The sequence below is a fragment of the Somniosus microcephalus genome, chromosome 15 (assembly GCF_052327205.1).
Source record: "Somniosus microcephalus isolate GS21.2 chromosome 15, FLI_Smic_1.0, whole genome shotgun sequence".
Classification (NCBI taxonomy): domain Eukaryota; kingdom Metazoa; phylum Chordata; class Chondrichthyes; order Squaliformes; family Somniosidae; genus Somniosus; species Somniosus microcephalus.
Window position 1 is genome coordinate 14048534 of NC_141001.1, and position 16945 is coordinate 14065478.

Below are 16945 nucleotides of genomic sequence, written 5' to 3' on the forward strand. Positions count from 1 at the left end.
GGGGTGGATGGATGGGGTGTGAGGTTCCCGAGGGGGGGAGGTGGATGGATGGGGTGTGAGGTTCCCGAGGGGGGAGGTGGATGGATGGGGTGTGAGGTTCCCGAGGGAGGTGGATGGATGGGGTGTGAGGTTCCCGAGGGGGGGAGGTGGATGGATGGGGTGTGAGGTTCCCGAGGGGGGAGGTGGATGGATGGGGTGTGAGGTTCCCGAGGGGCGAGGTGGATGGATGGGGTGTGAGGTTCCCGAGGCGGGTGGATGGATGGGGTGTGAGGTTCCCGAGGGGGGAGGTGGATGGATGGGGTGGGAGGTTCCCGAGGGGGGAGGTGGATGGATGGGGTGTGAGGTTCCCGAGGGGGGGAGGTGGATGGATGGGGTGTGAGGTTCCCGAGGGGGGTGGATGGATGGGGTGTGAGGTTCCCGAGGGGGGGTGGATGGATGGGGTGTGAGGTTCCCGAGGGGGGTGGATGGATGGGGTGTGAGGCTCCCGAGGGGCGAGGTGGATGGATGGGGTGTGAGGTTCCCGAGGGTGTGAGGTTCCCGAGGGGGGTGGATGGATGGGGTGTGAGGTTCCCGAGGGGGGGAGGTGGATGGATGGGGTGTGAGGTTCCCGAGGGGCGAGGTGGATGGATGGGGTGTGAGGTTCCCGAGGGGGGGAGGTGGATGGATGGGGTGTGAGGTTCCCGAGGGGCGAGGTGGATGGATGGGGTGTGAGGTTCCCGAGGGGGGGAGGTGGATGGATGGGGTGTGAGGTTCCCGAGGGGGGGAGGTGTATGGATGGGGTGTGAGGTTCCCGAGGGGGGTGGATGGATGGGGTGTGAGGTTCCCGAGGGGGTGCGGTGGATGGATGGGGTGTGAGGTTCCCGAGGGGGGTGGATGGATGGGGTGTGAGGTTCCCGAGGGGGGGAGGTGGATGGATGGGGTGTGAGGTTCCCGAGGGGGTGCGGTGGATGGATGGGGTGTGAGGTTCCCGAGGGGGGAGGTGGATGGATGGGGTGTGAGGTTCCCGAGGGGGGTGGATGGATGGGGTGTGAGATGCCCTGGTCCCGAGGGTTGCTGGTGCAGCAAACGCCTGACTGCACAGTGCTCGTTAAATCCATCTCTTCCTGTGGGTAGGGGGGTTGTTAGATCCCCCACACCTACAATTACCGAGTGTGTTACATTTGTGTCTGTGTTGCCGGTGTTGTGTATCAACTATATTGTTTTTAGAAGTTGACTTTGTGTCTCCCTGTTTCAAGGACCAACCAGCCAGGAATGTTTGGGAAGCAGGAATTTGACCAGCTGGCCCAGCTCATGGATGGATTCAGTCTCATGACATACGACTATTCGAATGCACTTCGGTAAGGTCAATCTCCAGGGTTTGAGTCGTGAGACAAGGTGTAAAATCTAGAATAGTAATTATAACTGCTTGGAACACGCCAGGGCTGAAATTGTGTGTAAGCGCAGAGTGTGACGGGACCTGCAGCTTCAGAAGGCAGGCTTTGCATTTCACCTGCACTGTACCTTACCTGGGATTGCTTGATGCTGACTCTGGGTGTCTTTCCCTGGGATTGCTTGATGCTGACTCTGGGTGTCTTACCCTGGGATTGCTTGATGCTGACTCTGGGTGTCTTTCCCTGGGATTGCTTGATGCTGACTCTGGGTGTCTTTCCCTGGGATTGCTTGATGCTGACTCTGGGTGTCTTACCCTGGGATTGCTTGATGCTGACTCTGGGTGTCTTACCCTGGGATTGCTTGATGCTGACTCTGGGTGTCTTTCCCTGGGATTGCTTGATGCTGACTCTGGGTGTCTTTCCCTGGGATTGCTTGATGCTGACTCTGGGTATTTTTCCCTGGGATTGCTTGATGCAGACTCTGGGTATTTTTCCCTGGGATTGCTTGATGCTGACTCTGGGTATTTTTCCCTGGGATTGCTTGATGCTGACTCTGGGTATTTTTCCCTGGGATTGCTTGATGCTGACTCTGGGTGTCTTTCCCTGGGATTGCTTGATGCTGACTCTGGGTATTTTTCCCTGGGATTGCTTGTTGCTGACTCTGGGTATTTTTCCCTGGGATTGCTTGATGCTGACTCTGGGTATTTTTCCCTGGGATTGCTTGATGCTGACTCTGGATGCCTTTCCCTGGGATTGCTTGATGCTGACTCTGGGTATTTTTCCCTGGGATTGCTTGATGCTGACTCTGGGTATTTTTCCCTGGGATTGCTTGATTCTGACTCTGGGTGTCTTTCCCTGGGATTGCTTGATGCTGACTCTGGGTATTTTCCCTGGGAATGCTTGATGCTGACTCTGGGTATTTTTCCCTGGGATTGCTTGATGCTGACTCTGGGTATTTTTCCCTGGGATTGCTTGATGCTGACTCTGGGTATTTTCCCTGGGAATGCTTGATGCTGACTCTGGGTATTTTCCCCTGGGATTGCTTGATGCTGACTCTGGGTGTCTTTCCCTGGGATTGCTTGATGCTGACTCTGGGTGCCTTTCCCTGGGATTGCTTGATGCTGACTCTGGGTATTTTTCCCTGGGATTGCTTGATGCTGACTCTGGGTATTTTTCCCTGGGAATGCTTGATGCTGACTCTGCGTGTCTTTCCCTGGGATTGCTTGATGCTGACTCTGGGTATTTTTCCCTGGGATTGCTTGATGCTGACTCTGGGTGCCTTTCCCTGGGATTGCTTGATGCTGACTCTGGGTATTTTCCCTGGGATTGCTTGATGCTGACTCTGGGTGCCTTTCCCTGGGATTGCTTGATGCTGACTCTGGGTGTCTTTCCCTGGGAATGCTTGATGCTGACTCTGGGTATTTTCCCTGGGATTGCTTGATGCTGACTCTGGGTGTCTTTCCCTGGGATTGCTTGATGCTGACTCTGGGTATTTTTTCCTGCGATTGCTTGATGCTGACTCTGGGTGTCTTTCCCTGGGATTGCTTGATGCTGACTCTGGGAGTCTTTCCCTGGGATTGCTTGATTCTGACTCTGGGTGTCTTTCCCTGGGATTGCTTGATGCTGACTCTGGGTGCCTTTCCCTGGGATTGCTTGATGCTGACTCTGGGTATTTTTCCCTGGGATTGCTTGATGCTGACTCTGGGTGTCTTTCCCTGGGAATGCTTGATGCTGACTCTGGGTATTTTCCCTGGGATTGCTTGATGCTGACTCTGGGTGCCTTTCCCTGGGATTGCTTGATGCTGACTCTGGGTGTCTTTCCCTGGGATTGCTTGATGCTGACTCTGGGTATTTTCCCTGGGATTGCTTGATGCTGACTCTGGGTGTCTTTCCATGGGATTGCTTGATGCTGACTCTGGGTGTCTTTCCCTGGGATTGCTTGATGCTGACTCTGGGTGTCTTTCCCTGGGAATGCTTGATGCTGACTCTGGGTGTCTTTCCCTGGGAATGCTTGATGCTGACTCTGGGTATTTTTCCCTGGGATTGCTTGATGCTGACTCTGCGTGTCTTTCCCTGGGATTGCTTGATGCTGACTCTGGGTATTTTCCCCTGGGATTGCTTGATGCTGACTCTGGGTATTTTCCCTGGGATTGCTTGATGCTGACTCTGGGTGTCTTTCCCTGGGATTGCTTGATGCAGACTCTGGGTGCCTTTCCCTGGGATTGCTTGATGCTGACTCTGGGTATTTTTCCCTGGGATTGCTTGATGCTGACTCTGGGTATTTTCCCTGGGATTGTTTGATGCTGACTCTGGGTGCCTTTCCCTGGGATTGCTTGATGCTGACTCTGGGTGTCTTTCCCTGGGAATGCTTGATGCTGACTCTGGGTGTCTTTCCCTGGGATTGCTTGATGCTGACTCTGGGTGTCTTTCCCTGGGAATGCTTGATGCTGACTCTGGGTGTCTTTCCCTGGGATTGCTTGATGCTGACTCTGGGTGTCTTTCCCTGGGATTGCTTGATGCTGACTCTGGGTATTTTTCCCTGGGATTGCTTGATGCTGACTCTGGGTGTCTTTCCCTGGGATTGCTTGATGCTGACTCTGGGTGTCTTTCCCTGGGATTGCTTGATGCTGACTCTGGGTGTCTTTCCCTGGGATTGCTTGAAGCTGACTCTGGGTATTTTTCCCTGGGGTTGCTTGAAGCTGACTCTGGGTATTTTTCCCTGGGGTTGCTTGATGCTGACTCTGGGTGTCTTTCCCTGGGAATGCTTGATGCTGACTCTGGGTGTTTTTCCCTGGGATTGCTTGATGCTGACTGTGGGTGTCTTTCCCTGGGATTGCTTGATGCTGACTGTGGGTGTCTTTCCCTGGGATTGCTTGATGCTGACTCTAGGTATTTTTCCCTGGGATTGCTTGATGCTGACTCTGGGTGTCTTTCCCTGGGATTGCTTGATGCTGACTCTGGGTGTCTTTCCCTGGGATTGCTTGATGCTGACTCTGGGTGTCTTTCCCTGGCATTGCTTAATGCTGACTCTGGGTGTCTTTCCCTGGGAATGCTTGATGCTGACGCTGGGTGTCTTTCCCTGGGATTGCTTGATGCTGACTCTGGGTATTTTTCCCTGGGATTGCTTGATGCTGACTCTGGGTGTCTTTCCCTGGGATTGCTTGATGCTGACTCTGGGTATGTTTCCCTGGGATTGCTTGATGCTGACTCTGGGTGTCTTTCCCTAGGATTGCTTGATGCTGACTCTGGGTATTTTATAAGAACATAAGAAATAGGAGCAGGAGTCGGCCAATCGGCCCCTCGAGCCTGCTCCGCCATTTAATAAGGTCATGGCTGATCTGATCCTAACCGCCAATCTACTATCACAGAACCATCTCCTGAATCTAACAGAATTAGACACACGAAATAGGAGCAGGATCAGGCTACACGGCCCCTGGGCCCGCGCCGCTACCCACAGGGCCATGACCGATCCGAACCTAGACTCATGTCCAAATTCCTGCCCGCTCCCCGTAACACTTAATTCCCTTTACTTCTAGGAAACTGTCTATTTCTGTTTTAAATTTATGTAATGATGTAGCTTCTACAGCTTTTTGGGGCAGCATATTCCATGGACCTACCACCCTCTGAGTGAAGTAGTTCCTCCTCATCTTAGTTTTGAAAGAGCAGCCCCTTATTCTAAGACTATGCCCCCTAGTTCTAGTTTCACCCATCATCGGGAACATCTTCCCCGCATCCACCCGATCCAACCCCTTCACAATCTTATATGTTTCAATAAGATCGCCTCTCATTCTTCTGAACTCCAATGAGTAGAGTCCCAATCTACTCAACCTCTCCTCATATGTCCATCCCCTCATCGCCGGGATTAACCAAGTGAACCTTCTTTGTACTGACTTGAGAGCAAGTATATCCTTTCTTAAGTATGGACACCAAAACTGTACACAGTATTCCAGGTGCGGTCTCACCAATACCTTGTACAACTGAAGCAATACCTCCCTATTTTTATATTCTATCCCCCCAGCAATGAAAGCCAACATTCCATTGGCCTTCTTAATCACTTGCTGCACCTGCATACTAACCTTTTGAGTTTCGTGCACCAGGACCCCCAGATCCCTTTGTACTTCAGTACTTTCCAGTTTCTTGCCATGAAGATAATAACTTGCTCTGCGATTTTTCCTGCCAAAGTGCATAGCCTCACACTTTCCAGTATTGTATTCCATCTGCCAAATCTCTGCCCACTTACTTAGCCTGTCTATGTCCCCTTGCAGGTTTTTTATGTCCTCCTCACACACTACTTTCCCTCCCATCTTGGTATTGTAATAATAATAAATAACTTCCGGTTGAAGTTATGTGCACAACATTTCCTGTGAACTGTGAACGCTGTGCATACGTTACTTCCTGTGTTTGGACTAGTATAAATACTGAACTGCTCAGTATGTGAAAGGGCTTCTCCTAGAGGCATGGTGAAGACCGCTTTTGTATATAGAATAATTATAAGTTGCTTAAAGCTTACTTTAAAGTTCCTTGATGTGTGAGACTTTTTATTACATCAATTTAAGCAACTTAGTATTTACACTCACAAATACTAGACCTTCGGACAAACTCGGAGTTAAGGATCCAGGGAACCACCCATCATGGAAAACATCCTTAAACCTACTCGTCTGGACTTGGACCCAAACGCACCAGCAGCTGGCAGGGTATGGAAGCATTGGTACCGTACTTTTGAGAATTTTCTTGATGAATGTAAAGCGAATGCTTCTACTAAACTGAGGATACCTATCAACTATGTGATCCCAACAGTGTTTGAATATGTTGATGAATGGGATAATTACGACGAGGTGATCCAGGCACTTAAAAAACTATATGCCAAGACCGCAAATGAGGTCTATGCTAGACATCTACTGGCCACAGCCCGACAAGGGCCAGGGGAATCGATTAATGAATTCCTTCAAGAACTTCGCAGGCTCAGCGTAGATTGTAACTTTCAGGTAGCCTCGGCTGAGCTGTACCGCGAAGAAATGATTCATGATGCTTTCATCTGCGGGATTGCCTCTCCATTTATACGCCAGCGTCTACTAGAAAGTAAAACACTTGAGCTACAAAAGGCTTTTGACCTGGCTTGTTCTCTGGATTTGGCAAAGAAAAATGCAGACCTCTATCAGCTGCCCAGATCTCGATCTGCTGCTGTAACTGCAACCAGACGATTCAAGTGGCCTCAGGTGAACTTTATCATGGAGGAATCTAATCCTGATGATAATTCTGATGAAGAAGAGGAGGATGACCCCACTTTAGCAGCCTCTTGGCAATCTAGGAAGGAATGCTTCTTTTGTGGAGATTCTTTTCACCCTAGGAAATTCTGCCCTGCTCGCAATGCGATCTGCAGTCATTGCGATAAAAAGGGACACTTTGCAAAAGTTTGCCAATCAAGAGCCTCTACGAGGGCCTATCCAGCTAAGGCCTACCGAACTGCCCCAATTAGGGCCTATCAAGATGCTCCGGCTAGGACCTATCAAGCTTCCTCTCGAGCTCTCTCCCGAAGAAGCACACCTAGAGTTTCAGCCACTCTCTGTGCAACCACACCAATTACAGCTGCTTGCCCACAGAACCTGTTTCATGCAGCTACAAAAGTTTCAATTAATGGGCATACCTTAGATGCCTTAATTGACTCAGGAAGTACTGATAGTTTCATTAGAGAACAGATTGTTGCGAAATTGAAACTACATATCTTCCCATCGGACCAGGCAATTGCGATGGCTCAGTCATCACTTAATACCAGAATCTCCGGCTTTTGTATTATTGATATGACACTTAATGGTCGCATGTATCCCTCCACCTGACTTTCGGTGCTCAAGGACTTATGTAGTGATCTCATCTTAGGGCTGGATTTTCAAAAACAGCATAAGAAACTCACCATTGAGTTCGGCGGATCCAAACCTGGACTTACTATTTCTAATATACTGTCTAAATTACCGTTTTGTGCATTATCAGCAGCTTCACTGGATGAACCCTCATTATTTGCCAGTATTCCTCCTCGATGCAAACCAATAATAACGAAATCGCGGCGCTTTAGTCAGGAAGACCAATCTTTTATTGAGGCTGAAATCTCTCGACTTTTAGCAGAGGATATCATCGAACCATGTTCGTCGCCCTGGCGGGCTCAAATCGTCATCGTCAAGAACCCTCTAAAACCTCACAAACAACGACTATGCATTGATTATTCGCAAACCATCAATCAATATACTGACTTGGACGCCTACCCATTGCCATGCATTGATGATATGGTTAATAAACTGGCCGAATACAAAGTGTTCTCAACTTACGATTTAAAAAGTGCCTATCATCAGGTACCCTTGACGGTCTCAGATAAGCAGTACACGGCCTTTGAGGCTAATGGACGGCTGTACCAATTTCGTCGCCTCCCATTTGGGGTTACTAATGGAGTGGCTGTCTTCCAACGGGCAATGGATGGCCTGGTTAAGCAGGAAAACTTAAGGGACACTTTTCCCTATCTTGATAACATTACTATTGCAGGTCACGATCAACAGGAACACGACGCCAACCTCCAAAAATTTTGGGATGCTCTCCATCACCGTAACTTAACTTTGAATGAATCTAAATCTGTTGAGTCGCGACCGACCATCAACATCCTTGGCTACTGCGTAGGCAATGGTATCATTAAGCCAGACCCAGAAAGACTTCGCCCGCTCCAAGAGCTCCCGTCACCTAAGAATCCGGCTTCTTTACGTCGGGCTCTCGGTCTGTTTGCATACTACGCTAAATGGATTCCTCATTTTTCAGACAAAATCCAACCCTTGCTGCATGCTCGATCATTTCCATTGGAAACAGCAGCTGTTGCAGCCTTTAACCTTCTCAAAAAACAGTTGGAGAAAGCGGCTCTTCACTCCATCGATGAGAATCTCCCTTTCATAGTCGAATGTGATGCCTCGGAGGTGGCGATCTCGGCTACTCTAAATCAGGAAGGTCATCCTGTAGCATTTATGTCCAGGACCTTACAAAGTGCCGAGCTACATTATCCTCCGGTTGAGAAGGAAGCCACAGCCATCATAGAGGCGGTACGGAAATGGAACCATTTCCTAGCTCGCCAGCACTTTACATTAATCACGGACCAGCGATCAGTCGCCTTCATGCTCGATAATCGAAAACGAACCAAAATTAAGAATAATAACATACAGCTTTGGAGGATGGAACTGGCCTCTTTTGGTTATACCATTCACTATCGACCTGGCAAGGAGAATGTGGCCCCGGATACCCTCACACGAGCATTCTGCTCCACTATGTCGTCCTCTACTCTCATAGATGTCCATAATGGATTGTGTCATCCTGGCGTTACGCGCATGCTACATTTCGTACGATCACGGAATCTCCCTTTTTCTACTGGAGATGTAAAGAAAATGTGCTCAGAATGCCGGCTTTGTGCAGAATTAAAACCTCAGTTCTTCCGCCCCTCAGATGGTATGCTCATACACGCAACCCAACCGATGCAACGACTTAGCATCGATTTTAAGGGCCCAGTGCCCTCTTCAACTCGGAACACATATTTGCTCACCATGATTGATGAATATTCACGTTTTCCGTTTGCCTTCCCCTGCTCCAATATGCTGGCGTCCACAGTAATCTGCTGCCTTGAGCAGGTATTTTCTCTCTGTGGCATGGCGGCTTACATTCACTCGGATCGGGGTCCATCCTTTATGTCAAGGGAACTCAAGGACTACCTCTCAGAACGGGGAATTGCTACAAGCAAAACGATGCCATATCATCCCATCGGAAATGGGCAGGTAGAGAGGTATAACGGTATCATCTGGAATTCCGTACATCTTGCTTTAAGATCTCGGGGCCTACCAAACCAGCAATGGGAAGCAGTGCTTCCGGATGCATTGCACTCTATACGATCCCTTCTTTCTACAGCCACAAATACTACACCTCATGAGCGGTTCTTTGGATTCCAGCGTCGCTCATCTTATGGAACATCCCTCCCGTCATGGCTAACTACTCCTGGACCTGTACTACTCCGAAGATACGTTTGGACGTCTAAAAATGACCCTCTCGTAGACGAGGTCGAACTAACCGATGCCAACCCCACCTATGCATACATACGATATCCCGACGGCCGAGAATCTACCGTATCATTACGGGATCTGGCTCCCTGCCCACCATGACCTAGTGGGACATCGAGTGATGGTATTTTACCAGGAGCCTCTTGGAACCTACCGGGTACCCCTCTCCAGGATCCTGATCTGACACCAACTAGCTTGGTGCCGGTAGAACCCCGTACCCAAAGTTGCGACCCTCCCAGTACCGCGCACCAAAGTACTGATCCGCCACAGACCAGCTCTGCACCTCCCTCTGAACAGAGACAGACCGACTCTGCACCTATTGGGGCTCGTACACGAAGCCATGATCTCCCCGACCCTTCACAGGGTAATCCAGGCCACACAGACTCTGACCAATGGCCAACAGCATGTAAGCGGACCAGTGACCCTCTACGACGGGAACCCAAACGGGTGCGACTCTTCCTCGTTCGGCAGCTGCGGAATAAAAGGAAGACCACAGCCTTCTAATCTCGCAGGAGGGAAGAATGTAATAATAATAAATAACTTCCGGTTGAAGTTATGTGCACATCATTTCCTGTGAACTGTGAACTCTGTGCATACCTCACTTCCTGTGCATACGTCACTTCCTGTGTTTGGACCAGTATAAATAGTGAACTGCTCAGTATGTAAAAGGGCTTCTCCTAGAGGCATGGTGAAGACTGCTCTTGTATATAGAATAATTATAAGTTGCTTAAAGCTTACTTTAAAGTTCCTTGATGTGTGAGACTTTTTATTACATCAAGTATCATCTGCAAACTTTGATATGTTACACTCGGTCCCCTCCTCCAAATCGTTAATATAGATTGTAAAGAGTTGGGGACCCAGCACTGACCCCTGCGGAACACCACTAGTTACTGATTGCCAGTCTGAGAATGAACCATTTATCCCAACTCTCTGCCTTCTGTTAGATAGCCAATCCTCTATCCATGCCAGAATATTACCCCCAATCCCGTGATTTTTTATCTTAAGCAATAATCTTTTGTGTGGCACCTTGTCAAATGCCTTTTGGAAGTCTAAATACACTACGTCCACTGGTTCCCCTTTATCCACCCTATACGTTACTTCCTCAAAGAACTCCAGCAAATTTGTCAAACATGACTTCCCCTTCATAAAATCATGCTGACTTTGTCCTATTAAATTATGATTATCCAAATGTCCTGTTACTGTCTCCTTAATAATGGACTCCAAAATTTTACCTACCACAGACGTTAGGCTAACCGGTCTATAGTTTCCAGCCTTCTGTCTACTGCCCTTTTTAAATAAGGGTGTTACATTAGCAGTTTTCCAGTCTGCCGGGACCTTTGCTGAGTCCAGGGAGTTTTGGAAAATTATTACCAATGCATCCACAATCCCTACCGCCACTTCCCTCAAGACCCTAGGATGTAAGCCATCAGGTCCAGGTGATTTATCCGCCTTGAGTCCCATTATTTTCCCTGGGATTGCTTGATGCTGACTCTGGGTGCCTTTCCCTGGGATTGCTTGATGCTGACTCTGGGTATTTTTCCCTGGGATTGCTTGATGCTGACTCTGGGTATTTTTCCCTGGGATTGCTTGATGCTGACTCTGGGTATTTTTCCCTGGGAATGCTTGATGCTGACTCTGGGTATTTTTCCCTGGGATTGCTTGATGCTGACTCTGGGTGACTTTCCCTGGGACTGCTTGATGCTGACTCTGGGTATTTTTCCCTGGGAATGCTTGATGCTGACTCTGGGTATTTTTCCCTGGGATTGCTTGATGGTGACTCTGGGTGCCTTTCCCTGGGATTGCTTGATGCTGACTCTGGGTGTCTTTCCCTGGGATTGCTTGATGCTGACTCTGGGTATTTTTCCCTGGGATTGCTTGATGCTGACTCTGGGTATTTTTCCCTGGGAATGCTTGATGCTGACGCTGGGTGTCTTTCCCTGGGATTGCTTGATGCTGACTCTGGGTATTTTTCCCTGGGATTGCTTGATGCTGACTCTGCGTGTCTTTCCCTGGGATTGCTTGATGCTGACTCTGGGTATTTTTCCCTGGGATTGCTAGATGCTGACTCTGGGAGTCTTTCCCTGGGATGGCTTGGTGCTGACTCTGGGTGTCTTTCCCTGGGATTGCGTGATGCTGACTCTGGGTGTCTTTCCCTGGGATTGCTTGATGCTGACTCTGGGTGTCTTTCCCTGGGATTGCGTGATGCTGACTCTGGGTGTCTTTCCCTGGGATTGCTTGATGCTGACTCTGGGTATGTTTCCCTGGGATTGCTTGATGCTGACTCTGGGTATGTTTCCCTGGGATTGCTTGATGCTGACTCTGGGTATGTTTCCCTGGGATTGCTTGATGCTGACTCTGGGTATGTTTCCCTGGGATTGCTTGATGCTGACTCTGGGTATGTTTCCCTGGGATTGCTTGATGCTGACTCTGGGTATGTTTCCCTGGGATTGCTTGATGCTGACTCTGGGTATTTTATAAGAACATAAGAAATAGGAGCAGGAGTAGGCCAATCGGCCCCTCGAGCCTGCTCCGCCATTCAATAAGATCATGGCTGATCTGATCCTAACCGCCAATCTACTATCACAGAACCATCTCCTGAATCTAACAGAATTAGACACACGAAATAGGAGCAGGATCAGGCTACACGGCCCCTGGGCCCGCTCCGCTACCCACAGGGCCATGTCCGATCCGAACCTAGACTCATGTCCAAATTCCTGCCCGCTCCCCATAACACTTAATTCCCTTTACTTCTAGGAAACTGTCTATTTCTGTTTTAAATTTATGTAATGATGTAGCTTCTGCAGCTTTTTGGGGCAGCATATTCCATGGACCTACCACCCTCTGAGTGAAGTAGTTCCTCCTCATCTCAGTTTTGAAAGAGCAGCCCCTTATTCTAAGACTATGCCCCCTAGTTCTAGTTTCACCCATCATCAGGAACATCTTCCCCGCATCCACCCGATCCAACCCCTTCACAATCTTATATGTTTCAATAAGATCGCCTCTCATTCTTCTGAACTCCAATGAGTAGAGTCCCAGTCTACTCAACCTCTCCTCATATGTCCATCCCCTCATCCCCGGGATTAACCGAGTGAACCTTCTTTGTACTGACTCGAGAGCAAGTATGTCCTTTCTGAAGTACGGACACCAAAACTGTATGCAGTATTCCAGGTGCGGTCTCACCAATACCTTGTACAACTGAAGCAATACCTCCCTATTTTTATATTTTATCCCCCTAGCAATGAAAGCCAACATTCCATTGGCCTTCTTAATCACTTGCTGCACCTGCATACTAACCTTTTGAGTTTCGTGCACCAGGACCCCCAGATCCCTTTGTACTTCAGTACTTTCCAGTTTCTTGCCATTAAGATAATAACTTGCTCTACGATTTTTCCTGCCAAAGTGCATAACCTCACACTTTCCAGTATTGTATTCCATCTGCCAAATCTCTGCCCACTTACTTAGCCTGTCTATGTCCCCTTGCAGGTTTTTTATGTCCTCCTCACACACTACTTTCCCTCCCATCTTAGTATCATCTGCAAACTTTGATATGTTACACTCGGTCCCCTCCTCCAAATCGTTAATATAGATTGTAAAGAGTTGGGGACCCAGCACTGACCCCTGCGGAACACCACTAGTTACTGATTGCCAGTCTGAGAATGAACCATTTATCCCAACTCTCTGCCTTCTGTTAGATAGCCAGTCCTCTATCCATGCCAGAATATTACCCCCAATCCCGTGATTTTTTATCTTAAGCAACAATCTTTTGTGTGGCACCTTGTCAAATGCCTTTTGGAAGTCTAAATACACTACGTCCACTGGTTCCCCTTTATCCACCCTATATGTTACTTCCTCAAAGAACTCCAGCAAATTTGTCAAACATGACTTCCCCTTCATAAAACCATGCTGACTTTGTCCTATTAAATTATGATTATCCAAATGTCCTGTTACTGTCTCCTTAATAATGGACTCCAAAATTTTACCTACCACAGACGTTAGGCTAACCGGTCTATAGTTTCCAGCCTTCTGTCTACTGCCCTTTTTAAATAAGGGTGTTACATTAGCAGTTTTCCAGTCTGCCGGGACCTTTGCCGCGTCCAGGGAGTTTTGGAAAATTATTACCAATGCATCCACAATCCCTACCGCCACTTCCCTCAAGACCCTAGGATGTAAGCCATCAGGTCCAGGTGATTTATTCGCCTTGAATCCCATTATTTTCCCTGGGATTGCTTGATGCTGACTCTGGGTGTCTTTCCCTGGGATTGCTATATGCTGAGTCTGGGTGTCTTTCCCTGGGATTGCTTGATGCTGACTCTGGGTATTTTTCCCTGGGATTGCTTGATGCTGACTCTGGGTATTTTCCCTGGGATTGCTTGATGCTGACTCTGGGTATTTTTCCCTGGGATTGCTTGATGCTGACTCTGGGTATTTTTCCCTAGGATTGCTTGATGCTGACTCTGGGTGTCATTCCCTCGGAATGCTTGATGCTGACTCTGGGCGTCTTTCCCTGGGATTGCTTGATTCTGACTCTGGGTGTCTTTCCCTGGGAATGCTTGATGCTGACTCTGGGTGTCTTTCCCTGGGATTGCTTGATGCAGACTCTGGGTGTCTTTCCCTGGGATTGCTTGATGCTGACTCTGGGTGTCTTTCCCTGGGAATGCTTGATGCTGACTCTGGGTGTCTTTCCCTGGGATTGCTTGATGCTGACTCTGGGTATTTTTCCCTGGGATTGCTTGATGCTGACTCTGGGTATTTTTCCCTGGGATTGCTTGATGCTGACTCTGGGTGCCTTTCCCTGGGATTGCTTGATGCTGACTCTGGGTATTTTTCCTTGGGATTGCTTGATGCAGACTCTGGGTGTCTTTCCCTGGGATTGCTTGATGCTGACTCCGGGTATTTTTCCCTGGGATTGCTTGATGCTGACTCTGGGTGTCTTTCCCTGGGATTGCTTGATGCTGACTCTGGGTGTCTTTCCCTGGGAATGCTTGATGCTGACTCTGGGTGTCTTTCCCTGGGATTGCTTGATGCGGACTCTGGGTGTCTTTCCCTGGGAATGCTTGATGCTGACTCTGGGTATTTTTCCCTGGGATTGCTTGATGCTGACTCTGGGTGTCTTCCCCTGGGATTGCTTGATGCTGACTCTGGGAGTCTTTCCCTGGGAATGCTTGATGCTGACTCTGGGTATTTTTCCCTGGGATTGCTTGATGCGGACTCTGGGTGTCTTTCCCTGGGATTGCTAGATGCTGACTCCGGGTGTCTTTCCCTGGGATTGCTTGATGCTGACTCTGGGTATTTTTCCCTGGGATTGCTTGATGCTGACTCTGGGTGTCTTTCCCTGGGAATGCTTGATGCTGACTCTGGGTGTCTTTCCCTGGGATTGCTTGATGCTGACTCTGGGTATTTTTCCCTGGGATTGCTTGATGCTGACTCTGGGTATTTTTCCCTGGGATTGCTTGATGCTGACTCTGGGTGTCTTCCCCTGGGATTGCTTGATTCTGACTCTGGGTATTTTTCACTGGGAATGCTTGATGCTGACTCTGGGTATGTTTCCCTGGGATTGCTTGATGCTGACTCTGGGTGTCTTTCCCTGGGATTGCTTGATGCTGACTCTGGGAGTCTTTCCCTGGGATTGCTTGATTCTGACTCTGGGTGTCTTTCCTTGGGATTGCTTGATGCTGACTCTGCGTGTCTTTCCCTGGGATTGCTTGATGCTGACTCTGGGTATTTTTCTCTGGGAATGCTTGATGCTGACTCTGGGTGTCTTTCCCTGGGATTGCTTGATGCTGACTCTGGGTATTTTTCCCTGGGATTGCTTGATGCTGACTCTGGGTATTTTTCACTGGGATTGCTTGATGCTGACTCTGGGTGTCTTTCCCTGGGATTGCTTGATGCTGACTCTGGGTTCTTTTCCCTGGGATTGCTTGATGCTGACTCTGGGTATTTTTCACTGGGATTGCTTGATGCTGACTCTGGGTGCCTTTCCCTGGGATTGCTTGATGCTGACTCTGGGTATTTTTCCTTGGGATTGCTTGATGCAGACTCTGGGTGTCTTTCCCTGGGATTGCTTGATGCTGACTCTGGGTGTCTTTCCCTGGGAATGCTTGATGCTGACTCTGGGTGTCTTTCCCTGGGATTGCTTGATGCGGACTCTGGGTGTCTTTCCCTGGGAATGCTTGATGCTGACTCTGGGTATTTTTCCCTGGGATTGCTTGATGCTGACTCTGGGTGTCTTCCCCTGGGATTGCTTGATGCTGACTCTGGGAGTCTTTCCCTGGGATTGCTTGATGCTGACTCTGGGTGTCTTTCCCTGGGATTGCTTGATGCTGACTCTGGGTGTCTTTCCCTGGGATTGCTTGATGCTGACTCTGGGTGTCTTTCCCTGGGATTGCTTGATGCTGACTCTGGGTGTCTTCCCCGTCCCCCTTTTTTTGGTCAGCCCAATAAGTGCCTCGCCTACTTTGCCGTTTGTTGCAAACATACAAAAAACGTCAGGAACAACCCAGCGCGTCCAGCGAGCCCTTTGCTTCCCGGTGTGGTACGATTTCCGTGCACCATCACTGCTGTTTCTACACCCGCCCCCTCACCCCCACACAGTCTCACAATATCATGGGAGAGGAGGAAAAATAGAGAAAAACCTTAAGCCAATTTAGGAAAAAACTCTTCTGCAATCCCCGTATAATATGTGGGGAGTAAAACCAGACAAGCATTCTAAAGGTGTCCTAACCAAGGCCTTTTCCAGAAAAAGGATAGTATTTTTTATTTAATGGCAATCCATCCTATTGCCCTATTCATTTTGTTGGTAGCCTCATGGCACTAGTCATGGTCGGTCAATGGCTGATGCACTATAACCCCTGGGGCCTTCTCCCGCTTAGCAGCCGTGACCACATACCCTACAGGGTGTACACATGCTTGGAGCTGCCCCTTCCCAAGTGCATCACGCTACGTTTATTGATATTAACTGATGCCTGCCAGGTGCAGGCCCATTCCTCCATCACATCTAAATCTGCTTGCAATCTATGTTTTCATCTAAGGTCCTTCCACGCTCATTTCTTCGTCTCATCCACTAATTGGCAGCTAATTCCCCAAACTCCTTCATCCAGATAGTTGATAAAGACGGTGAGGAGCGACGGCCCCAACACAAATCCCCGTGGGACTCGGCTAGTGACTAGACGCCTCGCACAACCTCTACCGTTAATAATACTTCCTGTCTATGGGCAAGCACCAAGTTCTGATGCAGGAGTTCTACCCAAAATGTTAACTTGTTCTTTCTCTCTTCAAGCTCTTAGCCCCACTCTGCCAGCTAGCTGTACTGGGCTTGTGTCGAGCTGACCTTTCATTGTTTTCCAGACCTGGCCCCAATTCTCCCATCCCCTGGATACAAGCCTGCATTCAGAGTTTGGACCCCGATGCTAATTGGAGGAGTAAGATTCTCTTGGGACTGAATTTCTATGGGATGGATTATAGTACCCTTGGAGGATCTGCGGACCCTATTGTAGGACAGAGGTA

The 16945-nt window shown here is 48.9% G+C and overlaps 1 protein-coding gene across 5 annotated transcripts in view; it reads left to right on the forward strand.

The window, feature by feature from the left end:
- chid1 (chitinase domain containing 1) overlaps window positions 1-16945 on the forward strand; it is a 359637-nt gene that overhangs the window by 236883 nt on the left and 105809 nt on the right. For 4 of the 5 annotated variants that reach the window (XM_086007504.1, XM_086007503.1, XM_086007505.1 and 1 more), the window contains 2 exons: window positions 1236-1337; window positions 16787-16942. In XM_086007504.1, coding sequence (XP_085863630.1) covers window positions 1236-1337; window positions 16787-16942 — 258 coding nt within the window. The remainder of the gene's footprint in view (window positions 1-1235; window positions 1338-16786; window positions 16943-16945) is intronic. The other variant, XM_086007507.1, reaches the window with a different exon arrangement.